This window comes from Onychomys torridus, chromosome 6, assembly GCF_903995425.1.
Source record: "Onychomys torridus chromosome 6, mOncTor1.1, whole genome shotgun sequence".
NCBI lineage: Eukaryota > Metazoa > Chordata > Mammalia > Rodentia > Cricetidae > Onychomys > Onychomys torridus.
The window spans coordinates 127,806,488-127,825,056 of record NC_050448.1 but is presented as its reverse complement, the minus strand read 5'-3'; the positions used below and the strand labels follow the sequence as shown (position 1 = coordinate 127,825,056).

At 36.3% G+C, this 18,569-nt stretch overlaps 2 protein-coding genes across 22 annotated transcripts in view; one reads left to right on the top strand and one right to left on the bottom strand.

Moving 5' to 3' along the window:
* Nexn (nexilin F-actin binding protein) overlaps nt 1-12,924 on the top strand; it is a 30,810-nt gene extending 17,886 nt beyond the window's left edge. For all 5 annotated transcript variants that reach the window (XM_036191092.1, XM_036191089.1, XM_036191093.1 and 2 more), the window contains 8 exons: nt 1,213-1,404; nt 1,491-1,661; nt 3,425-3,613; nt 5,924-6,121; nt 7,221-7,442; nt 11,261-11,443; nt 11,666-12,023; nt 12,112-12,924. In XM_036191092.1, the coding sequence (XP_036046985.1) occupies nt 1,213-1,404; nt 1,491-1,661; nt 3,425-3,613; nt 5,924-6,121; nt 7,221-7,442; nt 11,261-11,443; nt 11,666-12,023; nt 12,112-12,125 (1,527 nt within the window). In that variant the 3' untranslated portion in view covers nt 12,126-12,924. The remainder of the gene's footprint in view (nt 1-1,212; nt 1,405-1,490; nt 1,662-3,424; nt 3,614-5,923; nt 6,122-7,220; nt 7,443-11,260; nt 11,444-11,665; nt 12,024-12,111) is intronic.
* Nucleotides 12,925-13,302: 378 nt separating this feature from the next.
* Nucleotides 13,303-18,569, bottom strand: part of Fubp1 (far upstream element binding protein 1) — a 28,423-nt gene continuing 23,156 nt past the window's right edge. For 8 of the 17 annotated variants that reach the window (XM_036189749.1, XM_036189753.1, XM_036189751.1 and 5 more), the window contains 2 exons: nt 18,296-18,441; nt 17,515-18,039 (listed from right to left, as the gene is read on the bottom strand). In XM_036189749.1, coding sequence (XP_036045642.1) covers nt 17,998-18,039; nt 18,296-18,441 — 188 coding nt within the window. In that variant the 3' untranslated portion in view covers nt 17,515-17,997. Of the gene's footprint in view, nt 13,528-14,528; nt 18,040-18,289; nt 18,442-18,569 lie in introns of those variants that run through there. The other 9 variants (XM_036189763.1, XM_036189765.1, XM_036189752.1 and 6 more) reach the window with 7 other exon arrangements.

The window sequence follows — 18,569 nt, the reverse complement described above, 5'->3', positions numbered from 1 at the left end:
CCAAGAAGGACATGCAGAGGCTTTATTTCACTCTTGATTATAAATCTCACAATAACAAAAGTCAAGAATGTTCTGTAAAGGCAAGAGCATACTCTGGCACTTTCAAACACTGCAATGTGTTTAAAGAAAAAGTATGCTTCTGCCTGCACAGTTGGGTCATGAGGACAGGGCCCATGAGGCTATGTTTCCTGAACTAACATCTGAGGCTGTTGAAAGCTGAAACTTTGAAAAGGCAGTTTCCATTCATCATTTGCCTTCTTCCCTCAGAGTCCCTAAGAGCTCAGTTCTGGTTTTCACATACCAGTGGAGAGGGTAGTGTGTATCATGTGAAGGACTGTCCAATAACCACAAAAACAGACCAATTAAGTAGCAAGGTTAAAACCCCACCAACCAATTTGATGGTGTGCCTAAAATCATACTACAAAAATTGGAAAAAAATTTTACTTTAGGAGCATGTGTTACAGTTTATAATTTTTACTTTTGAAAAAAGTTCAGAATAATGATAAATTTGTAGTAAAAACAATTAAAATCTATTTTAAGATAATGCATTTTAGCTAGGTGTAGTGGTGTATAGCTTATTCCAGTACTCAGGAGGCAGAGGCAGGTGGATCTCTGAGTTAGAGGCCAGCCTGGTCTACATAGCAAGTTCCAGGACAGCCAGGGCTATACAGAGAAACCTAACAAACAAACAAACACACAAAATTTGTTTTAAACTTTAATAGTATAAAGCCTTTACAGCTTTATCTATACTATTTTAGTACATCACTTGGTGAATATTCAATGGCTTTTCTCATTGAATACTACTTTATTAAGTACTGCAACACTTGGATAGAGAAGCAGATTGTGGAGAAATCTTGGCTGTATGTTTAAGCCAAACTATCCACCATCAAATTGGTTTGAAGTATGCTCACATGCACATTACCTTTTGGGCAATTAATGTACAGATTGTCTAAAATCAGGCAATGTTACTACAGACTTCCAAAACACAGAATGTTTCTTGAAACTGCCATCAACGGATCTCAGTAAACTTCCTTAATGCACTGTGAGTTCAGAGAAAGATGTATTTAAGAGTTAACTAGTTTAAAAATAAGGTTTTTTTTTTATCCTTCATAGCCTTGACAGCAATGTAAGTCACCACTTATGGAGGTGAAGTACCCTACCACCTACATTTTTATTAAGAAAATGGATGCTAATTGTTTATCTTATATATAGGAAGGTGATGACTCACTGCTTATAACAGTGGTGCCTGCAAAATCATACAAAAAATCTGGAAAAATAAGGAATCCTGAGGACCCGGAGAAAGAACAAAGGAATGAGAGGCTTAATCATGAAGAAGATGAAAGAATAAGATATGAAGAAGACTGCCGATCTCTCAAGGAAGCAAAATGTCTTTCATTAGTCATGGTAATTTTTTTTTTTTTTTTAATAAGAACAAATCCAAAGTTTAGTTAATAGCAACTGTCCTTTGGGTAACAAGATTGTTTTCATAGGATGATGAAACTGAGGCCAAAAAAGAATCACATTTTCCTGGAAAATTGAAATTAACTTTTGAAGAACTGGAGCGACAAAGACAAGAAAATCGTAAGAAGCAAGCCGAGGAAGAAGCGAGAAGGCGCTTAGAAGAAGAGAGGCGTGCCTTTGAGGAAGCCAGGAGGCACATGGCAAGTGTATATGTACTAGCTTTGCCTTTCACCGGGAAGCTTTGCATGAGGCTGACTGCAGCTCTCTCTACATGGGGAAAGCTCATTTCATTGTCTTATTTTTCCAAGTACTATGGCTTAGATCCAGGGCCTAGTACATGGTAAACAAATGCTCTACCACTGACCCTATTCAAATCCCAAAGGCATGGCTTTGAAACTATAGATATATTTAGATACAATATATATACCTATAACTCACCTGTATTTTCTTTGAGCTTTAACTCTGGGGAATTTTGTCCAACATGCTTTAAATTTTTATTTTAGTACTGTATACTGTATTACTATATAGATATCATTCAATGCATCTGGTTTCTCTTCATGTGTAAGTTAAGCAGTATATTTAAGGGTGTGGTTGCAGGACATTTCCAAGTCAAATTAGTCAAATTATGAATTTCATTTGAGGAGCACAGGTCTATAATTCCAGCTGCTTGAGAGGGTGATCAAGACTAGCCTTGACCACAGAGTCAGTCAGAGTTAAAGACCAACGTGGGTAACTTAGTGAGTATACTCAGTGATAGTGCACTTATCTAGCATGCATAGACTAGAGATTTAATCCCCACTAATTCTCTATGATAAAAAGAAAAGGAAGCGTGGATTCCAGTCTTATTTTGAGAATTTGAAAATGAATAGTTATCATTTCAAAGTTACCACAACTTTCTTTAGCAGCTTTCATTAATAAAGTTATGAGGATTACAGCTCACCATTTCAAAATTTCTAGACATTTATTTAAAATGTTATTACTTTTGGCCAGGTATGGTGGTGTATGCATTTAATCCCAGCATTTGAGAGTGGGGGGCAGACAGGTCTCTGTGAGTTCCAGGCCAGCCTGGTCTGTAAGTAAGAAAGACTCTGTTTCAAAATCAAATAAATAAAAGGTTACTCATTTTTAGATAATACATGCACATTTTAATATAACTGGTAATCATCTAAGTAGTTAATAATAGGTTTCAGTTAATATTTAGATGAGCAAATAATTGTGAAATGAGTTTTTATATAAAATAATACTAGATGGCAGTCTTTTATTTGATTAGTACGGAAAATCACCATAGTTCAAAGTGAGGAAATTTTATTTTTCTTTCTTTTGAAATTTTTTTGAGTCAGGGTTTTGCAATAGCTCTCTTGCTGGCTTGGAACTCACTATGTAAACCTGGCTGGCCTTGAACTCATAGAGATCTACCTGCCTCTGTGAAAGCTGGGATTAGTGTCTCAGCCTCTGCGGACACACACACACACTCTCTCTCTTTCTCTCTCTCTTTATGTACGTATCTGAGTTCTAAATACAAACCACTTAAAATTTATGACAATTAAGTCAGATGAGCCCTTTAAAATTTGTTATGCAGTCTCTTTTCAAAAGCTTGAGAAATTTTATTTAATTGAATATTTTTATTCATAACTTCTCCACATTTAATTATTTGATCATATAGGACATTGAAAAGGAAGAGCATTTGGCTAGGCATGGTGGCTTTTAATCTCAGCACTTGGGAGGATGAGGCAGGTAGATCTCTCTTGCCAGCCAGATTTACATAGTGAGTTCCAGGACAGCCAGGGCTATTTAGACCCTGTCTCAAAAAATCAAAAATAAAGATACAAAATAAAAAGGAAGAGGCTTTGGAGGTATTCTGGGAGCATAGAAACACTCTGTCAAGTTGCTAACCACATGCCTTTAACTGGCATTTCTGTCTCAATGAATCTCAACTTTAAGTAATGCATAGTTTCTTTATTAGGTAAATGAGGAGGATGAAAACCAAGATACAGGAAAAGTTTTTAAAGAATATCGTCCTGGAAAACTCAAACTGAGTTTTGAAGAAATAGAAAGGCAAAGAAGAGAAGATGAAAAAAGAAAAGCGGAGGAGGAAGCCCGAAGGAGAATTGAGGAAGAGAAGGCGGCATTTGCTGAAGCAAGGAGAAGCATGGTAAGAAGTTAACAGGATTTGGGGATTCAGCATGTGTGCGCATCATCATGTGTGCACTTGTGCAAGCTATGAAAAGCCAGCAACCACCTTGGGTGTCATCCTCAGGAATGCTGTCCTCTTTAAGACTGGAGTGGCTAGCAGTCTGAGGAATCCTGTCTCCGCCTTCTTAGTGCTGGAATTAGAGGTGTGCACTTCGTTCACATGTCTTCCGGGATTGAACTCAGATCCTCAAGCTTGTTAAGACGAGGACTTTACTGGCTGAGCTATCAAGCCCAGCCGAGGGATTCAGCTTTTAGAGGATGTAAATGAAATGATTAGACAGACTCCGAGGAACACCCTATCGTCTCTGAAATCTGTAGCAAGCATTTGAATGCCAAATAGGGTTTAAACACCAGGCACCAGTCAGCATTTTCTTCAATTGTGTTGAAGGGGTTCTGATTACCAATTCCATGCCTGGCATGAAGGGTTGGGAACTATCGTCCCTCTCTGGAAAGATATGTATTCTAGACTAGATCTGAGCGTCAAGAAAAGAAAAAGCAGGGAATTTTCCCATGTAGTTCCCTCCTTCCTGTTCCTTCTCTCCTTCCATTCCTTTCTCTGCTGCCCCTCTCTTTTTATTCTTGGCAGTTTTATCCCACTCCATTTATTTTAGATGACCAAAGCCATTTAATCATAATTAATCTAACTCTTTAAAATACACATCATTCTCTCTTATATACTAATACTTCATTTGTCACAAAAGTAAACTTTCCATGCCATGTTAATATTTGTAAAATGGCTATCTGATCAACCAGTTTACCCATACACTCAGATCAGAAACTCGGGAGCCTGAAACTTGGGCCTTCACCTTTTCATTCATGCTTAAGTGGCTATAAACTCCCATTTATTCAACCCCCTGACTTCCTGTCCCATCTTCATGCTGTAATCCATATCACTGTTGCTATTCCTTGCCTGGGACCAAGTACTAATTGCTTGCTGCCTTGCCTGTGAGTTCAGGAGAGGTCTTACTCCATGTTCATGTCTGCAGGCAGGCTACAGTTCAAATCAGATATAGAAAATGGCTCAGCTGGGTAAAGATATTACTAAGCCTGATGACCTGAGTTCATTCCTGAAGAACTGCATGCTAGGAAGAGAGGACTGACTCCTGAAAATATTTTTTGGACACCTGCATGCCCTCTCCCCAAACCCCCGTTAGATAGAGCACTAAGTATTTCCAAGTTTCATTTAATCCTGTGAGAACTGTAAAGTTGTCACAAGGTGGCTTAGAGAGATAAGTGGCTTGCCCAAGGTCACAATCAAATTAATTACGCATAAAAATGTACAAAATTATGAAAAAAAAACCGGTCTGTTAATTGTTCACATTTCCAATGAATTTCTTGTAGCATACGAAGCAATAGGCTACACCATGACACTTTTTTTCAGGTATGACATCATTTATAATCTTATTGGAAATATTCTGAAGCCTGGTTTCTGGCTTTGCTAGCTGGTATTTCTGTTGACATTGGACAAGTTACTTTTCAGTTAGTTCCTCTGGTTCCTCACATGTAAAGCAAAGATATGTATCCTAAGCTGTCTTACATGGTTACAGAGTTGGCTAAATATATGTATCTATAAGTGGACCCGGCAGTTCTAAGAATATATTAACTATTATTTCTTTAAAACATCTTGGCAGCAAAACTTCTGCACAATAAAATTATGGCTTAAGGCTTTTTTTGTTTGTTTTTCTGGTAAAAGTTCATGATGATCCAGATGTAACCAACTCATTAAGACAAGACTATGACTTAACTAAAATGTCCTATTTCAGTGACTAGATTTGGAGATTCACTTCAATCCAATTGAAATGTTCTCAAGGTGATTAAAAAACACCATTGTATAGGTTGGGGATTTAGCTCAGTGGTAGAGCGCTTGCCTAGCAAGCGCAAGGCCCTGGGTTTGATCCTCAGCTCAAAAACAAAACAAAACAAAACAAAACAAAACAAAAACAACCAACCAACCAAACAAAACAAAAACAACCAACCAAACAAACAAAACAAAAACAACAAAAACAACAACAAAAAAAACCCATCAGCGTATAAAGTTTTTTGTTCATTTAAATGGAGAATAGATGTAGATGGTCACCATTCTCCACACCAGATACCCTAGTCTTACATTTTTGATAATACTCCCTTGTTTATTGGTTTGAGTTGTGAAACAGCTTATGATTTCTGAATTTTTAGATCAACATGAAACTTTTATTCAAGAAATCTGTTTCTGAAATACTTTTTAGTATGCACAATTCTGAAAAAAAGATAAAATATTTATTTTAAATAGGTATTAGATGGTGATTCTCCAGAGATATATAAAACAGTTTCTCAAGAATCTTTGATGCCTGGAAAACTGGAGATTAATTTTGAAGAATTATTAAAACAAAAAATGGAAGAAGAAAGACGACGAACAGAGGAGGAACGGAGGCATAAACTAGAAATGGAGAAACAGGGATTTGAGCAACTGAGACAAGAAATGGGAGAGGTGAGGTGGAAGAATATTCATTTAGAGATCTAATAGTTTGTTTCCCTTATATTGTTCTATTGTGACCTTTATGTATTATTAACCACATAAGGCTATCTGACATACTCTTATGACACATGTGTGTGTGTGTGCGTGTGTGTGCGCGCATGTGTGTCTGTGTCCAACCTGGTAGAATATAGCTAGGAATGTTGCCTGAAACCAAACTGAAAACTCACTTAAAATATTGAGATCTTTTTAGTTATTGATTTGTTGTAACTAAATTGTCTGTTTCTCCTGTGTGAACCTTGTAGGTAAGTGTCCTGATGCAATGTCAAAAGATAGTAAAAACTGAGATTCAATTCCCAGTACCCACATCGGTGGCCCATAATCATCCGTTAACTCCAGTTCTAGGGGATCTGATGCCCTATTCTGACCTACACAGGGCATGTATCTGGCATATACACATCTTACAGGCAAAGCATTTATACATGTAAAAAAATAAGATCCAAAAAAATTGTAATCAATATTCTATTTAATTGTGGGCCCAAAGCACAGTAGTATTGATACTAGCAATTAAGTATGCCAAAGAAAAGTTTTTTGTGTTGTTTTGCTTTCCGAGATAGGGTTTCCTTGTGTAGCCTTGGCTCTCCTGGAACTTGCTGTGTAGACCAGGCTGGCCTTCAATTCAGAAATCCACCTTGGGAGCCTATCTGGCTGCCAAAGAGGAGTTGTACAGAGCTTCCTTTATGTGAAAGGTTGGAAGTTCTTAATTTTTTTCTTATTTGAAACTTATTTTATGCGTATGGGTGTTTTGCCTGCATGTACATGCAGCACCACATGCAATCAGTGCCAGCAGGTCAGAAAAAGATGTCAGATCTCCTGGAGCTGGAGGTAAAGGTTGTAAGCATCCATGTGGGTATTAGGTACTGAACCTAGATCCTCTAGACTAGCCAGTGCTCTCTATCACTAAGCCTTCTCTCCAAACCCAGAAATAAAACTCTTAAAACATAGTATGTATAGGATTCCGTTTGACCTGTGTCTTCCAGACATCTATTTGGCTGAGAGGGGAACTATTGTAATTTGTTGATATTCAGTATATAGAAATCTTAATCTTTTGAAGGAAGAAGAAGAAAATGCAAGTTTTGGATTGAGCAGAGAATACGAAGAATTAATCAAATTAAAAAGAAGTGGTTCTATTCAAGCTAAAAGTCTAAAAAGCAAGTTTGAAAAAATTGGACAGTTGTCTGAAAAAGAAATACAGAAAAAGATAGAAGAAGAACGAGCAAAGAGGAGAGCAATTGACCTTGAAATTAAAGAGCGAGAAGCAGAAAACTTCCATGAGGTACATTATTGTATTTGTTATAACCTTGATCTTGAGTCTTAGTATTTACAGTTCCTTATTGGTATATATGTAATAATCTGGAAACTAAATAGCAAAAGACCAGTTAGTCCAAAAGGATGAGGGAGGAATGGATAGGGTGAAAATGGGAGAAAAAAAGGTGGAATAGTAGCAAAAAGAATTTGGAAATAAGCAAAGCAGCGTGATGGTTAGGCAAGTTGTTTTGGGGACACACAAGGGTCTGACTAAAAACAAGCTATTGTGCAGTTTGCTACTTATTGCTGTGCAATTCTATGGACATAGTAAACTCAAGGTTTGCAGGGCTCTTTCCACAATGCCTTGTGATCCAAGTCATAGATGGCTCAACCTTAGCATTCTAGACTGCTGAGGCTTTCTTTGCTCCTTACCTCTTGTGTCCTATCTCTCTACACCATTGCAGACTCCATGGTTTAACCAGGCACGCTGTATCTTCAATACCTGCTTTTGTTTCTGAAATGCTTTCTGCAGGGAATGTTTTACCTAATTATCCTATGGAAATAATGTTCAGCCTTTGAGGTCAAAGCACTTTACAGGAACTGTAAAATGACCTTATAATAGAAATCTTAAATACTATTACTAAAAAATTCTAGGATCATGATGGAGGAAGTAGAAAACAGTCATAAAGGCAGGACCAAGGGCTAGGTAACAGGTAAACCCAAGTCTTGATTCTCCTTCCATCTCCTGAGCACTGGGATTACAGGCATGCACCACTACGCTTGGCAAGACCTAACTTTTAAGAAAAAACTGGGTAAGTTTTCTTCTAGATAGTTGTTGAGGACCTCACTATTGTGCCACCATCACCAGGGAAACCAGCTGATTTATCTGGTCTGGTGAGGTATTAAACTGTGTTCAGCAAAGTAAAGGGAGTGTGCCACTGGTTCTGAGCTTAGTAAGAGGCAAGCATGTGTATGTTGTAAAATTATGGGTAACAGTGGGAAGTAGCAAAATAGCCTAGTTATGATTGGAGAACACTAATATTTACTGGCCACGTGGTACAAAAAAAGTAAGTTAAGAGACCACGTCTTAAACAAAACCCCAGTCTACCAAGCAGTTGCTCTTTTGTTAGTCATTATGAAATCAGTAAGAATAAAACCAGTACACTTGCTGCTTTACTACTTCTAGCTCTTGGATGTTAGATTAGCGTTCTCAATTGTTTCCACTGAAGGATGTTTAAGTCTATTCTATCCACCCTGGATTAATGGTCATTAAGGGCCTTTAAGAACATTGGGTAAAGTGTTTACTTCCAGCGATGGACTTCCCCTCTAATTCTCCCCCATCCCCATATCCTGTTCTCCTGCTAAGAACTGTCAGTATTCCTAGGGGAGTGGTGGTGCACTCCTTTTATTCAAAGGTAGATTTATGCTTTTAATGTCTGAATTCCAGGGTAGCCAGTAGAACTTGTCTTGGGGTGGGGGTTACTAATTGTCTTCAAAACTAAGATTCCAGACTTCTTTTCGAGGTTGAATTCACCCATTGTAACCTTTGATTAAAGAATCCAATGTCAAGGTGGGTGGTGGTGGTGCACGCCTTTAATCCCAGCACTAGGCAGGTGAATCTCTGAGTTTTAGATCAACCTGTCTATAGAGAGATTTCCAGAACAGCCAAGGTTACACAGAGAAACCCCGTTAGGGGTGGGGGGGAAATCAAGAGTCCACTCTTACAGCACTTTACATCACCTATTTGGCTAACCAATTAAATGCCTTATAGTATTTTTGTCTTCTGTATCCCAAGATGGCATCAAAAGATACCACCTTCTCATCTCCACTTTCATGAAGCCTTAGGCCACCACATGCAGGTATAAAGAAAAGGATCACATTTGAGGACTCATGCATGTTAGACACTCATTCTGCCAATGGAGCTACACTCTCAGCTTGGTCTTCTAATGTATTACTGTATCCCAAGTGAACAGTTGCTTTGACATCCTGGTTATTACCTTATGACACTTGTTCCATTTATTTATTTTATTTTTAAGATTTATTTACTATATACACAGAAGAGGGTGCCAGATCTCATTACAGGTGGTTGTGAGCCACCATGCGGGTGCTGGGAATTGAACTCAGGGCCTCTGCAAGAGCAGTTGGTGCTCTTAACCTCTGAGTCATCTCTCCAGCCCCATTCATTCCATTTATAACATGACTTTCTTAGTAGGTTCCTTTCCCAGAATACCAGCCTACTTTCCCAAAGGTTCTAGGAGTGATAACTGATATTTGACTGTTTGACATTTTTTAGTCAGGAACAATTCTGCTTAGTCAAACCGCATTTTCTAAATGCAGTTTTGAGGAAGCAATGGGAAGTAGTGAACTTGCACAAACTTTTGTGCTAAATCGTAGAAAGGAAATTATATATCCTATTAGGATTCAGTTAAAACAGTAGTTAATATACTGGCTTAAGTATTCACATATTTGGTAAGATCTGTGATAATGAAAGCAAATCTCGATCATGCAGCTCAGGCTGGCCTTGATTGTTCTCACTTTCACTTCTGTGGTGTTGGGATCATGCTATGGGCCCTGTGCATACTAGGTAGGTGCAGTTCCCACAATCACAGCTATCACTGGTAAGTAGTCAACATCTAAGGGTAAATAAGCAGCAAAAAAAAAAAAAAAAAAAAGTACCTGTCAGCTATCAAGTTATCTCATGTTCTGGGATTTCCCTGGGAAACCAAGAAACTTCCAAACTGATGAAAGGATGTACATGCCCATGAGCCAAGGTTTTCTTATAGAAGTAATTAATCTATTTTGTTTCTTAATTTCCCTTTAGGTGGATATTTTACAACTGCCCCAGCCCACAATTCCCCACAGTACTATAACAAACAAGGAATTTTTTCAGAGACCAATGAAGGCTTTAATTTATGGCTGTGGATATAGCTTAATTGGTAGTATATGTAGAGTATTCAGGAAGCTCTGGCTTCAGCCCTTGACTGGAGGCCTCACATGCTGAAATGGCTTGGCAGTTAAAGGAACCTATTGCTCTTGCATAGGACTAGGTCTCTCTTCAGGGCACCCACAGAACAGTTCACTATCATGTGTAACTAACTCCAGTTCCAGAGAATGACACCCTTTTCTGGCCTCCACAGGCACTGCATACACATACAGTACTGCAGGCAAACAGCCCTACACACAAACTGTTAAAAGAAAAGCCTTAAAGGTAACCTTTGGAACTAGTCTGGTTTGATATAATCTTACCAAAGATTACAATTACACCCACACCTCTTGATAGGTAGTCCTGCCCTTTTATTTTCCTGGCTTCCAAAGTTCACCTTTAAATAGATGACTCAATTTAGTCACACTTCCCACGTATTCCAGATGCTTCTCCATTACCTTGTTTCTTTCCTTGACATAATTTACATAATTTCACTTCTAAAATGCCCAGAAGCAACAGAGTATCTTAGTTTCTTATGTAGTAGGGTGAAGAAATACTTAAGAACTTGCATTTTAAAGTTGCCACTGTATATGATACTCTGTGAAGAGGTGTGTGTACATAAAAATGCAAAATAACATTTTTACTATTAGCACTATTAAATGAAGTACTGAATGAGCTGGACACAACAGGCCAGGAGTCCAGTAAGATGCTGACCTTTGAAGTGGAACTAAAGTATTAAAAAATAATTTATAATACTTTATTTCTAATTTATAAGTATTAACCCACTTTCCCTAATGTTTATCCCTAAATATCTAAACAGCTACAGTATCACACAAAGCAAATTAAACATTAAATATTTTGTCCCTAAATATTAATGCATTAAGTTCTTGGCAAGCAACTTTTATTTATTTTTTATTTTTAAGGAAGATGATGTTGTAAAGCCTGCAAAAAAAAGTGAATCTCCCTTTACTCATAAAGTGAACATGAAAGCCAGATTTGAACAAATGGCTAAGGCAAGAGAAGAAGAAGAACAACGGAGAATTGAAGAACAAAAGTTACTACGAATGCAGTTTGAACAGAAAGAAATTGATGCAGCACTACAGAAGGTATGCATCCACATTAACAGACAGTGAGACAATTAAGAAATTGTCTTCATAGCTTTCAAGCCATTGGAATGGTTTAGAAAGTAGTTTATCAATGAAACCCAAGGCACCATGCATGCTAGCTAAATGCTCTAGCAATGAATAGTATCCTAAGCTTTTTTTTTTAATTGTCGAACTTCTATTACTAAAAATAATGACTTGATAAATGCACTTATTTTAATATAGAAAAGAGAAGATGAGGAAGAAGAAGAAGGTAGCATCATTAATGGCTCCACTACTGAAGATGAAGAGCAAACAAGATCAGGAGCTCCATGGTTCAAAAAGCCTCTAAGAAATACCTCAGTTGTAGACAGTGAGCCAGTTAGATTCACTGTTAAAGTAACAGGAGAACCCAAACCAGAAATCACATGGTGGTTTGAAGGAGAAATGCTGCAGGACGGAGAAGACTATCAGTACATTGAAAGAGGCGAAACTTACTGCCTCTATTTACCAGAAACTTTCCCAGAAGATGGAGGAGAATATATGTGTAAAGCAGTCAACAATAAAGGCTCTGCAGCAAGTACCTGTATTCTTACCATTGAAAGTAAGAATTAATTGGCTTTTGACCTTTTATTTCATTAAGAAAATAAATAGCAAAGAAAAATATCACTCTTCTTCTTCTCTTTTTTTAGTGGATGACTACTAGGCTTCCTTCTCTTCTTGGAACTCACTCTCTCAAATCTCTTGCTACATCTCTGTGGAGGGGCCATGAGGAGACCAGAGGTGCCACTCTGTTGACTTAATACCCTTCCCCAAATCTTCAAAATAGGAGCTCATCCAAAGACTGCTTTTTCTAATGCACATCATCAGGTTACCATGTTGTGCCCAGTCAAAATTCAGTTGACAGGGAAGGGAAATGTACTTATTCTGTGAGAATCTAAAACAAAAGCTTTGTATTTTCCATATTTATAACAATTATGCTTGAAATATACATTGTATGCATGAAAGAATAAGAGTCTTTACATCTAAAATTAGCCAGAGGAGAATAAAATTGGAACTGATCAGTCTTTCTCTGTAGCATGTAATTGCTGTGGATTCCAAGTCTTTATGAAGCAGATATACTGAGAAAGGTGGACCATTGCAAAGAAAAAAACCAAGGGGGATATTTTTCAGAAACTAAATTAAATTTGATGGAAACCAAAGCTTACACAGTGTTCCAAGATGATAGTTATTTAACACATGCGTTTCAAATGTGTAATGACCACACTTAAGTTTATGCTGTGACCTGCCTGAACAAATTATACTTTAACGAGAAAATATTAGTATTCCATGCAGCAACAAATGTTTTTAACATCATTGAAGGTTTTAAGACCTAGGAGGATTAGATTCAGAAAAAAAGTGATTCATTTTAAAATTCTTGCTTTAAAAATACGTCTGTAAATGTCTGGAAAGACAGTGCATGCCTTTAATCCCAAAACTTGGGAGACAAAGGCAGATGGATCTCTGTGAATTCAAGGTCAGCCTGGTCTACATAGTGAAACTGTCTCAAAACGACAAAGTCTGTAAATAATTACAACTATTTTGTGTTCTATTATTTGGTTATTTTATATTTATATTCAATTTCCTGGAAAACAATTTTATTTTACATTGTGAAACTATAATAAAGTTACCTGTGCATTAAAAGGTCTTTTTCCTTCTTTGAAAAGCTGTTCAAGAGTTATCTGCTCTTTTAAGAGTAAAGAACTTCTTATCATTACTTAATTCTTTTTAATTAAAGGCAAGCCACCACCAGTACTTTTCTCACAGTGAATCTTTAATGACAGGAATAAAAGAGAAAAATTTAACTCAGCATGCATATCAAAGACACAAAAAGACAAAAGCACTCAGTAGTCATCACTGTACATTTATTTTTTTAAATTAAGGAAACCATAAAGAATACAAAATTACAATATCATGTGCCCTTTTACATACAATGTCATTAAAGCAAAACTCTAAACCAGTTTGTAAAGTATTCAATTTACCTCAAGTCCAAGCTGCATCTCCCTAAGACACTGTTCCCATCACAGTAGCCATTTTAAGCCAATCTTCTTTTAACACACGGGTAGTTTCTGTAGAGAACACTTTTCTCAGGACGAAAATGCATTGAGCATGCATAAGAAAATATATATATTTGCAAATACATTAAAGAGTTTCTTTAGGGTATCACTGAAGAAAATAAAACCCTGGGATTTGCTTCTTTAAAGTACCAATTAAAAATTCCTCGACTAAAGCCGACTGATCAAACAAAAAAAAGGGGGGGGGGAGGGTTAATTTTGGTCAAATTATCTCTAAGTATTATGAGGATGCATTTTAAGCCAGGCAGAATTTGAAGAAATAAAAATGAGACATCTCCAGTGAGCAGTTAATTCTACATCAATATTCTAGATGACATATAACTATTTTCAGGAAGAACTGGTTGTACTGGCAAAGCATTCAAGTGAATGAAAGCTTCTGAGAGCACTCACTACTCCTATCTAAACCCACTTTAATGAATTAACTACCAGGATATTTGTTTAAGAATACACTTTACAACTAGTATCAAATCACTAGTTTAATATTAAAAGGATTCTCATTACTAAAAAACAAATACACGCATTTCTGAAACAAACATCAAAGAAAGCAAAGAATTCTAAGTTACCACTTAGAACCTGTAACTTGATTAAATATTTAAAAAGCCTGTAAACTTGTTTAATAAGTATTAAATGAGTTTAATTTCAATCTAGACATTCAACTTTTCTACCACCCTTAAAATCTGCTGGATTCAATCAACTGGCTCACCTGTTCTGCTTTCCAGTTACTTCAAGGTTAAGATTGGTGCTATTTAAATTGTTAAAGTACCAGTGAAGGTTCATGGTAATGAATTAAAACTTCTCACAAGATAGAAACAATCCTCAGTATCTATAATCATTCATCTAGATTTCCAAACCCAAACTACAACTAACCAAAACTTCACAGGTTCTAAAGAGATCTACTTTCAACATACTGACCCAACCTCTCTCTCTCTCTCTCTCTCTCCCTCTCTCTCTCTCTCTCTCTCACACACACACACACACACACACACACACACACACACACACACACACACAATATGTGTGTGTTCAATAATTTAAATTTAAACTTAACAGTTCATGGAACATTTCAGTGAATAGCACTTTAAAATGAAAAGTGATCAAGAGCAGGTACATTACACCCTATACCATATTATGTATGGGAATACATTTCATATTTCTCAATTATCATTTGCCAATTTTACCTTCTACATTGAGCCCTTCTATGGTCCATGCTCATCGGCTCACCAATGGCATACACTCAAAGGATTCCTCTTTATGGGTAACTATCTCAGGACCTGATTTTATGAGCTATGATTTGGTGCTTGCAGCATCTTCAGCACTGTGTGTGAAAATGAAGGCAGTATTTTTGAATATTTTTCTTTGTTGTAAAGATAAGCAGGAGTTTTTTAATAGGATCAGCACATTTTAGAAACTGAATAAAAACAAAACTGATATAGTGCTGCTTTAAGACAGTCATCTTAAGTCAAAATACGTACTAGTTAAACATCATTCCTAAGAACACAAACATTTTAAACTGGCAGAAAGTAAATGCAGCGTCAGTTATTAAAATACAGTAAATCAGAAACTGGTTATGCAGACTATGAAAGGTTATTTGTTACACAGTTAACATTTCACTGATGCACATGCCCTTTTCAAAACTTACTGCCAGTATTCCTTATTCTTCCTTAACAGCAAACACAAGACATGAAAACAGAACTGTCTAGGAAACTAATCCAAAATGGTCTTACTGAATTACTATACTTTAAAGCAGTAATAATAAAGGAAGAAAAGTAAAACAAAAACCCCATAGGTTTTGATGACAAAGAAAAAAATGTCCTGTCAGTAACACAAACAGGCTGTGAAGGCTGTTGAAATTTCTGACCAAATGATTTTCTAAGTCTTAACTATTTAACTGTTCTTACTGCAACACTTCTATAACTTGGAAGAGGGGGCACAAAAAGATTTGGATGTTTTTTTCAGTTATAGCAGCAATCTACTCATTTTATTTTAATGAAAAAATTAAAAAAAAACATTACCCAAAATTATAAACAGCTGCTTGAACAACTTAACAGACTTTCCACTAGAATGGTAGCATAAATAACAAAATACATTTGGGGAAGCAGTAGCAGATTGCTTTTGAGTACACAACCACAAAAACCTCACAGGGACAACATTAATGTACTGATATATTTATATATACGTCCTTAGGTTGTGCTTACCTGTTGCTTTTTGCAGCAGAACCTAAGGTGGAAGGTCTGGGAAGGCACTGTGAAGTATAAATAATTGCACTGTTTGCAATTAATAAAGATTTTAAACTTTAAATGAATCAAAATCAACAGCCTCCAATTTGTGAATTATGATACTGAATCCAACTATTTCCTTCAGTTTAATTACTAAATGCACCACTTCCCTAGGTCATCTATGCAACAACATCATGCAAAATACTGAAATTGTTCATGTCAATACCCTACACTTAACTATTAAACTTCAGACTAGACTATGTATCCATATCTAAATAAGGGCAAGGGAAGTCACTCTAAGTTACATAAAACAAACATTTCAAAACATCCACAATGAGCTGTACTGTTTTCTGTCCTATTATCTCAACATTTTTGTCTTCATATTTCTTCCTTTAAAGTATATGCAAAATAAACGGTGCTCCCCACAGATAACAGAACTGACGTATTTATAAAAAGGTGTTAAGTGCTACATTGCTTATAATTTGCAATCTGAAAAACACTTCTGTCTTACACATTTTAAGTTTTTCATATCACTATAAAAGATGCACATTTCACACTGAAAATCGGCATTTTGGGAGCACCGACAGATTAATACTATTCAACTTTGTTAATGATCAATTTTCTTTAGCTATTAGCTAAAGCACATCAAAAATACTTACCCATTAAGCTCACTTAAAAAAAAAATACAGAACTATGTATTATTCTGTTAAAAGGCAGTTATGTTTTCCCATGATATCAGCACTGTATTCCAACATAATATTCACACAAAATATAGCAATGGCATTATGTGGAACATCGACAAAAAGATACTGTTGCAGTTCATCAATTTGTCATTCTGATGTACTTACAGTGCAATGCTCCTTGAAGGAACACAATCAAGGATGATACACAGCACAGTCCTCCTCACCCCTACAGAGCTAGTTCTATACTGGCTGGATCAAACCTGCACTTCAACAGACAATGGCAAGACAGACTGTATTTGCATGTAGTCTAATAGATTAATATGCAAAGAGCCAACAAATATGCAGAGTAAAACAATGGTTTTCAACAAAATATCAGAACTTCAGCATGAATGTTAAAGAGTAATAAAATGATTCAAGTACATAAAAAATTATTTTGATTCAATGACTGGACTTGTACAATTACAAGACAAAGCTTATCTATACTGCAAAAAGAAAAAAGCTCGAACGTTTTCATACCCCAAATGTTTCAATGGCAGATGCAATGTAGCTATACTTTTGCATACTATTCACTTTTCTATCCTAAATTTAGAAAGAAACACACTATTATATACATTGAAAGAGTTGCTTTACATGAAAAAACAAAAAGCTTCTTAGAAACTACTCAAACCACTGTCTGAAAACTGTTCAAAATTAGTTATGCTGAAACAGTCTTGGAAATAAGTGAAGAACAGAAAGGTTAACTGTTGTAGCAGCAGTACAGGTCTGAAACAGTGCTCACATATAAAAGGAAATTTCACTGTTAATGCAATGGAAGTATACTAAAGATCATTGTATACACATGCAGTTTTTAATGAAACAGAAGGGGAAAAAAAATGAAGATATCAGGATTACTTGTGCTGAAATAGCCAAATACAACAGAAAAGATCCTCCAATCTACCACTATACTGCAAGGGGGAAAAACATGCCAGTGTTTAAAAACTCAGTAATTCATGGGGAAAGCTTATATATTTGTGTATATGTATCTTAATTTATTACTGCTAAGAAATTATGAATCCTTTACCCACATATCCAACTTACCGACACAGGAGGTTTCATATCATTTATTGTAAAGCACAAAACAGGCATTTTAAAAGTGAAAGTATACATTGAAAAAGTACATTTATATCACAAAGCATTGACCACATAATAGTTGCAAATACATTTGCTGGAATGTGTACATCTACACTAAAGACTAAAAACAAACCAATTTTCATTTCTACACAGAAATATTAACCTCCTATCAGTAGTGATAGATATTTTGTACATTTTCAAAATAAAAAAAAAAAAAAAAGGAGGGGAAAACACTACTTTAAACCAAAACCAAAATTAAGATCTTCATCAAGTCGTCTGCATCCATATATTTAACAAAGGTTTTTTTCCCCCACACAATGAAGCAAATACTGTATTGTCCACTTCTTATTATTGGCCCTGTGCAGAAGAGATACATAAGAGATACACAAAAAGTTAAAGAAAATCCTTTAAATGGAGCTAATTCAGGAGTGAATCCTTTAAGAAAGAAAAACTGGTTAATATAAATGATGGTGGCTTCTTGCATGATTTGCAAATCCCTGGGGGAAGAAAATTTATTTTTAAAATCAAAGGCATTATAAGAATAGCACTCAGATGCCAGAAAGCATTATTAAAAAAACCAAATCCCCAAACACACAATATCGTAGTTATACTTTACCAAGTAAAAAGTAAAACATTCCCAAACAGACAAACATGCAGAAAACATGGTTGGAGTGAAAAACAAAAACAAAAACAAACAAACAAACAAAAAATCCAAAAAACAACCAAAAAACCAAATTAGCAAGTGTATTATACCTGAGGTGCTGGAGGATGCTGCGGCATTCCTTGTGGACTTGTCTGGGCATAGTATGCTGCTTGCTGTCTATAGTATTCAGCCCAGGCTGCACTATAATCTGGCTGACCACCTGGTGGGGCCCCAGTAGGAGCAGGAACTGCTTGACCTTCAGGAAAACAGAGGAACTTTATTGCTAAACTATAATTCAAAATCTCATAGTACCTTGCTTCTTGTAATATTCCTCTCAAGCCTTTGAATAATCTTGTGTCTGCCCTTGTTGACCTAACCCCCCCC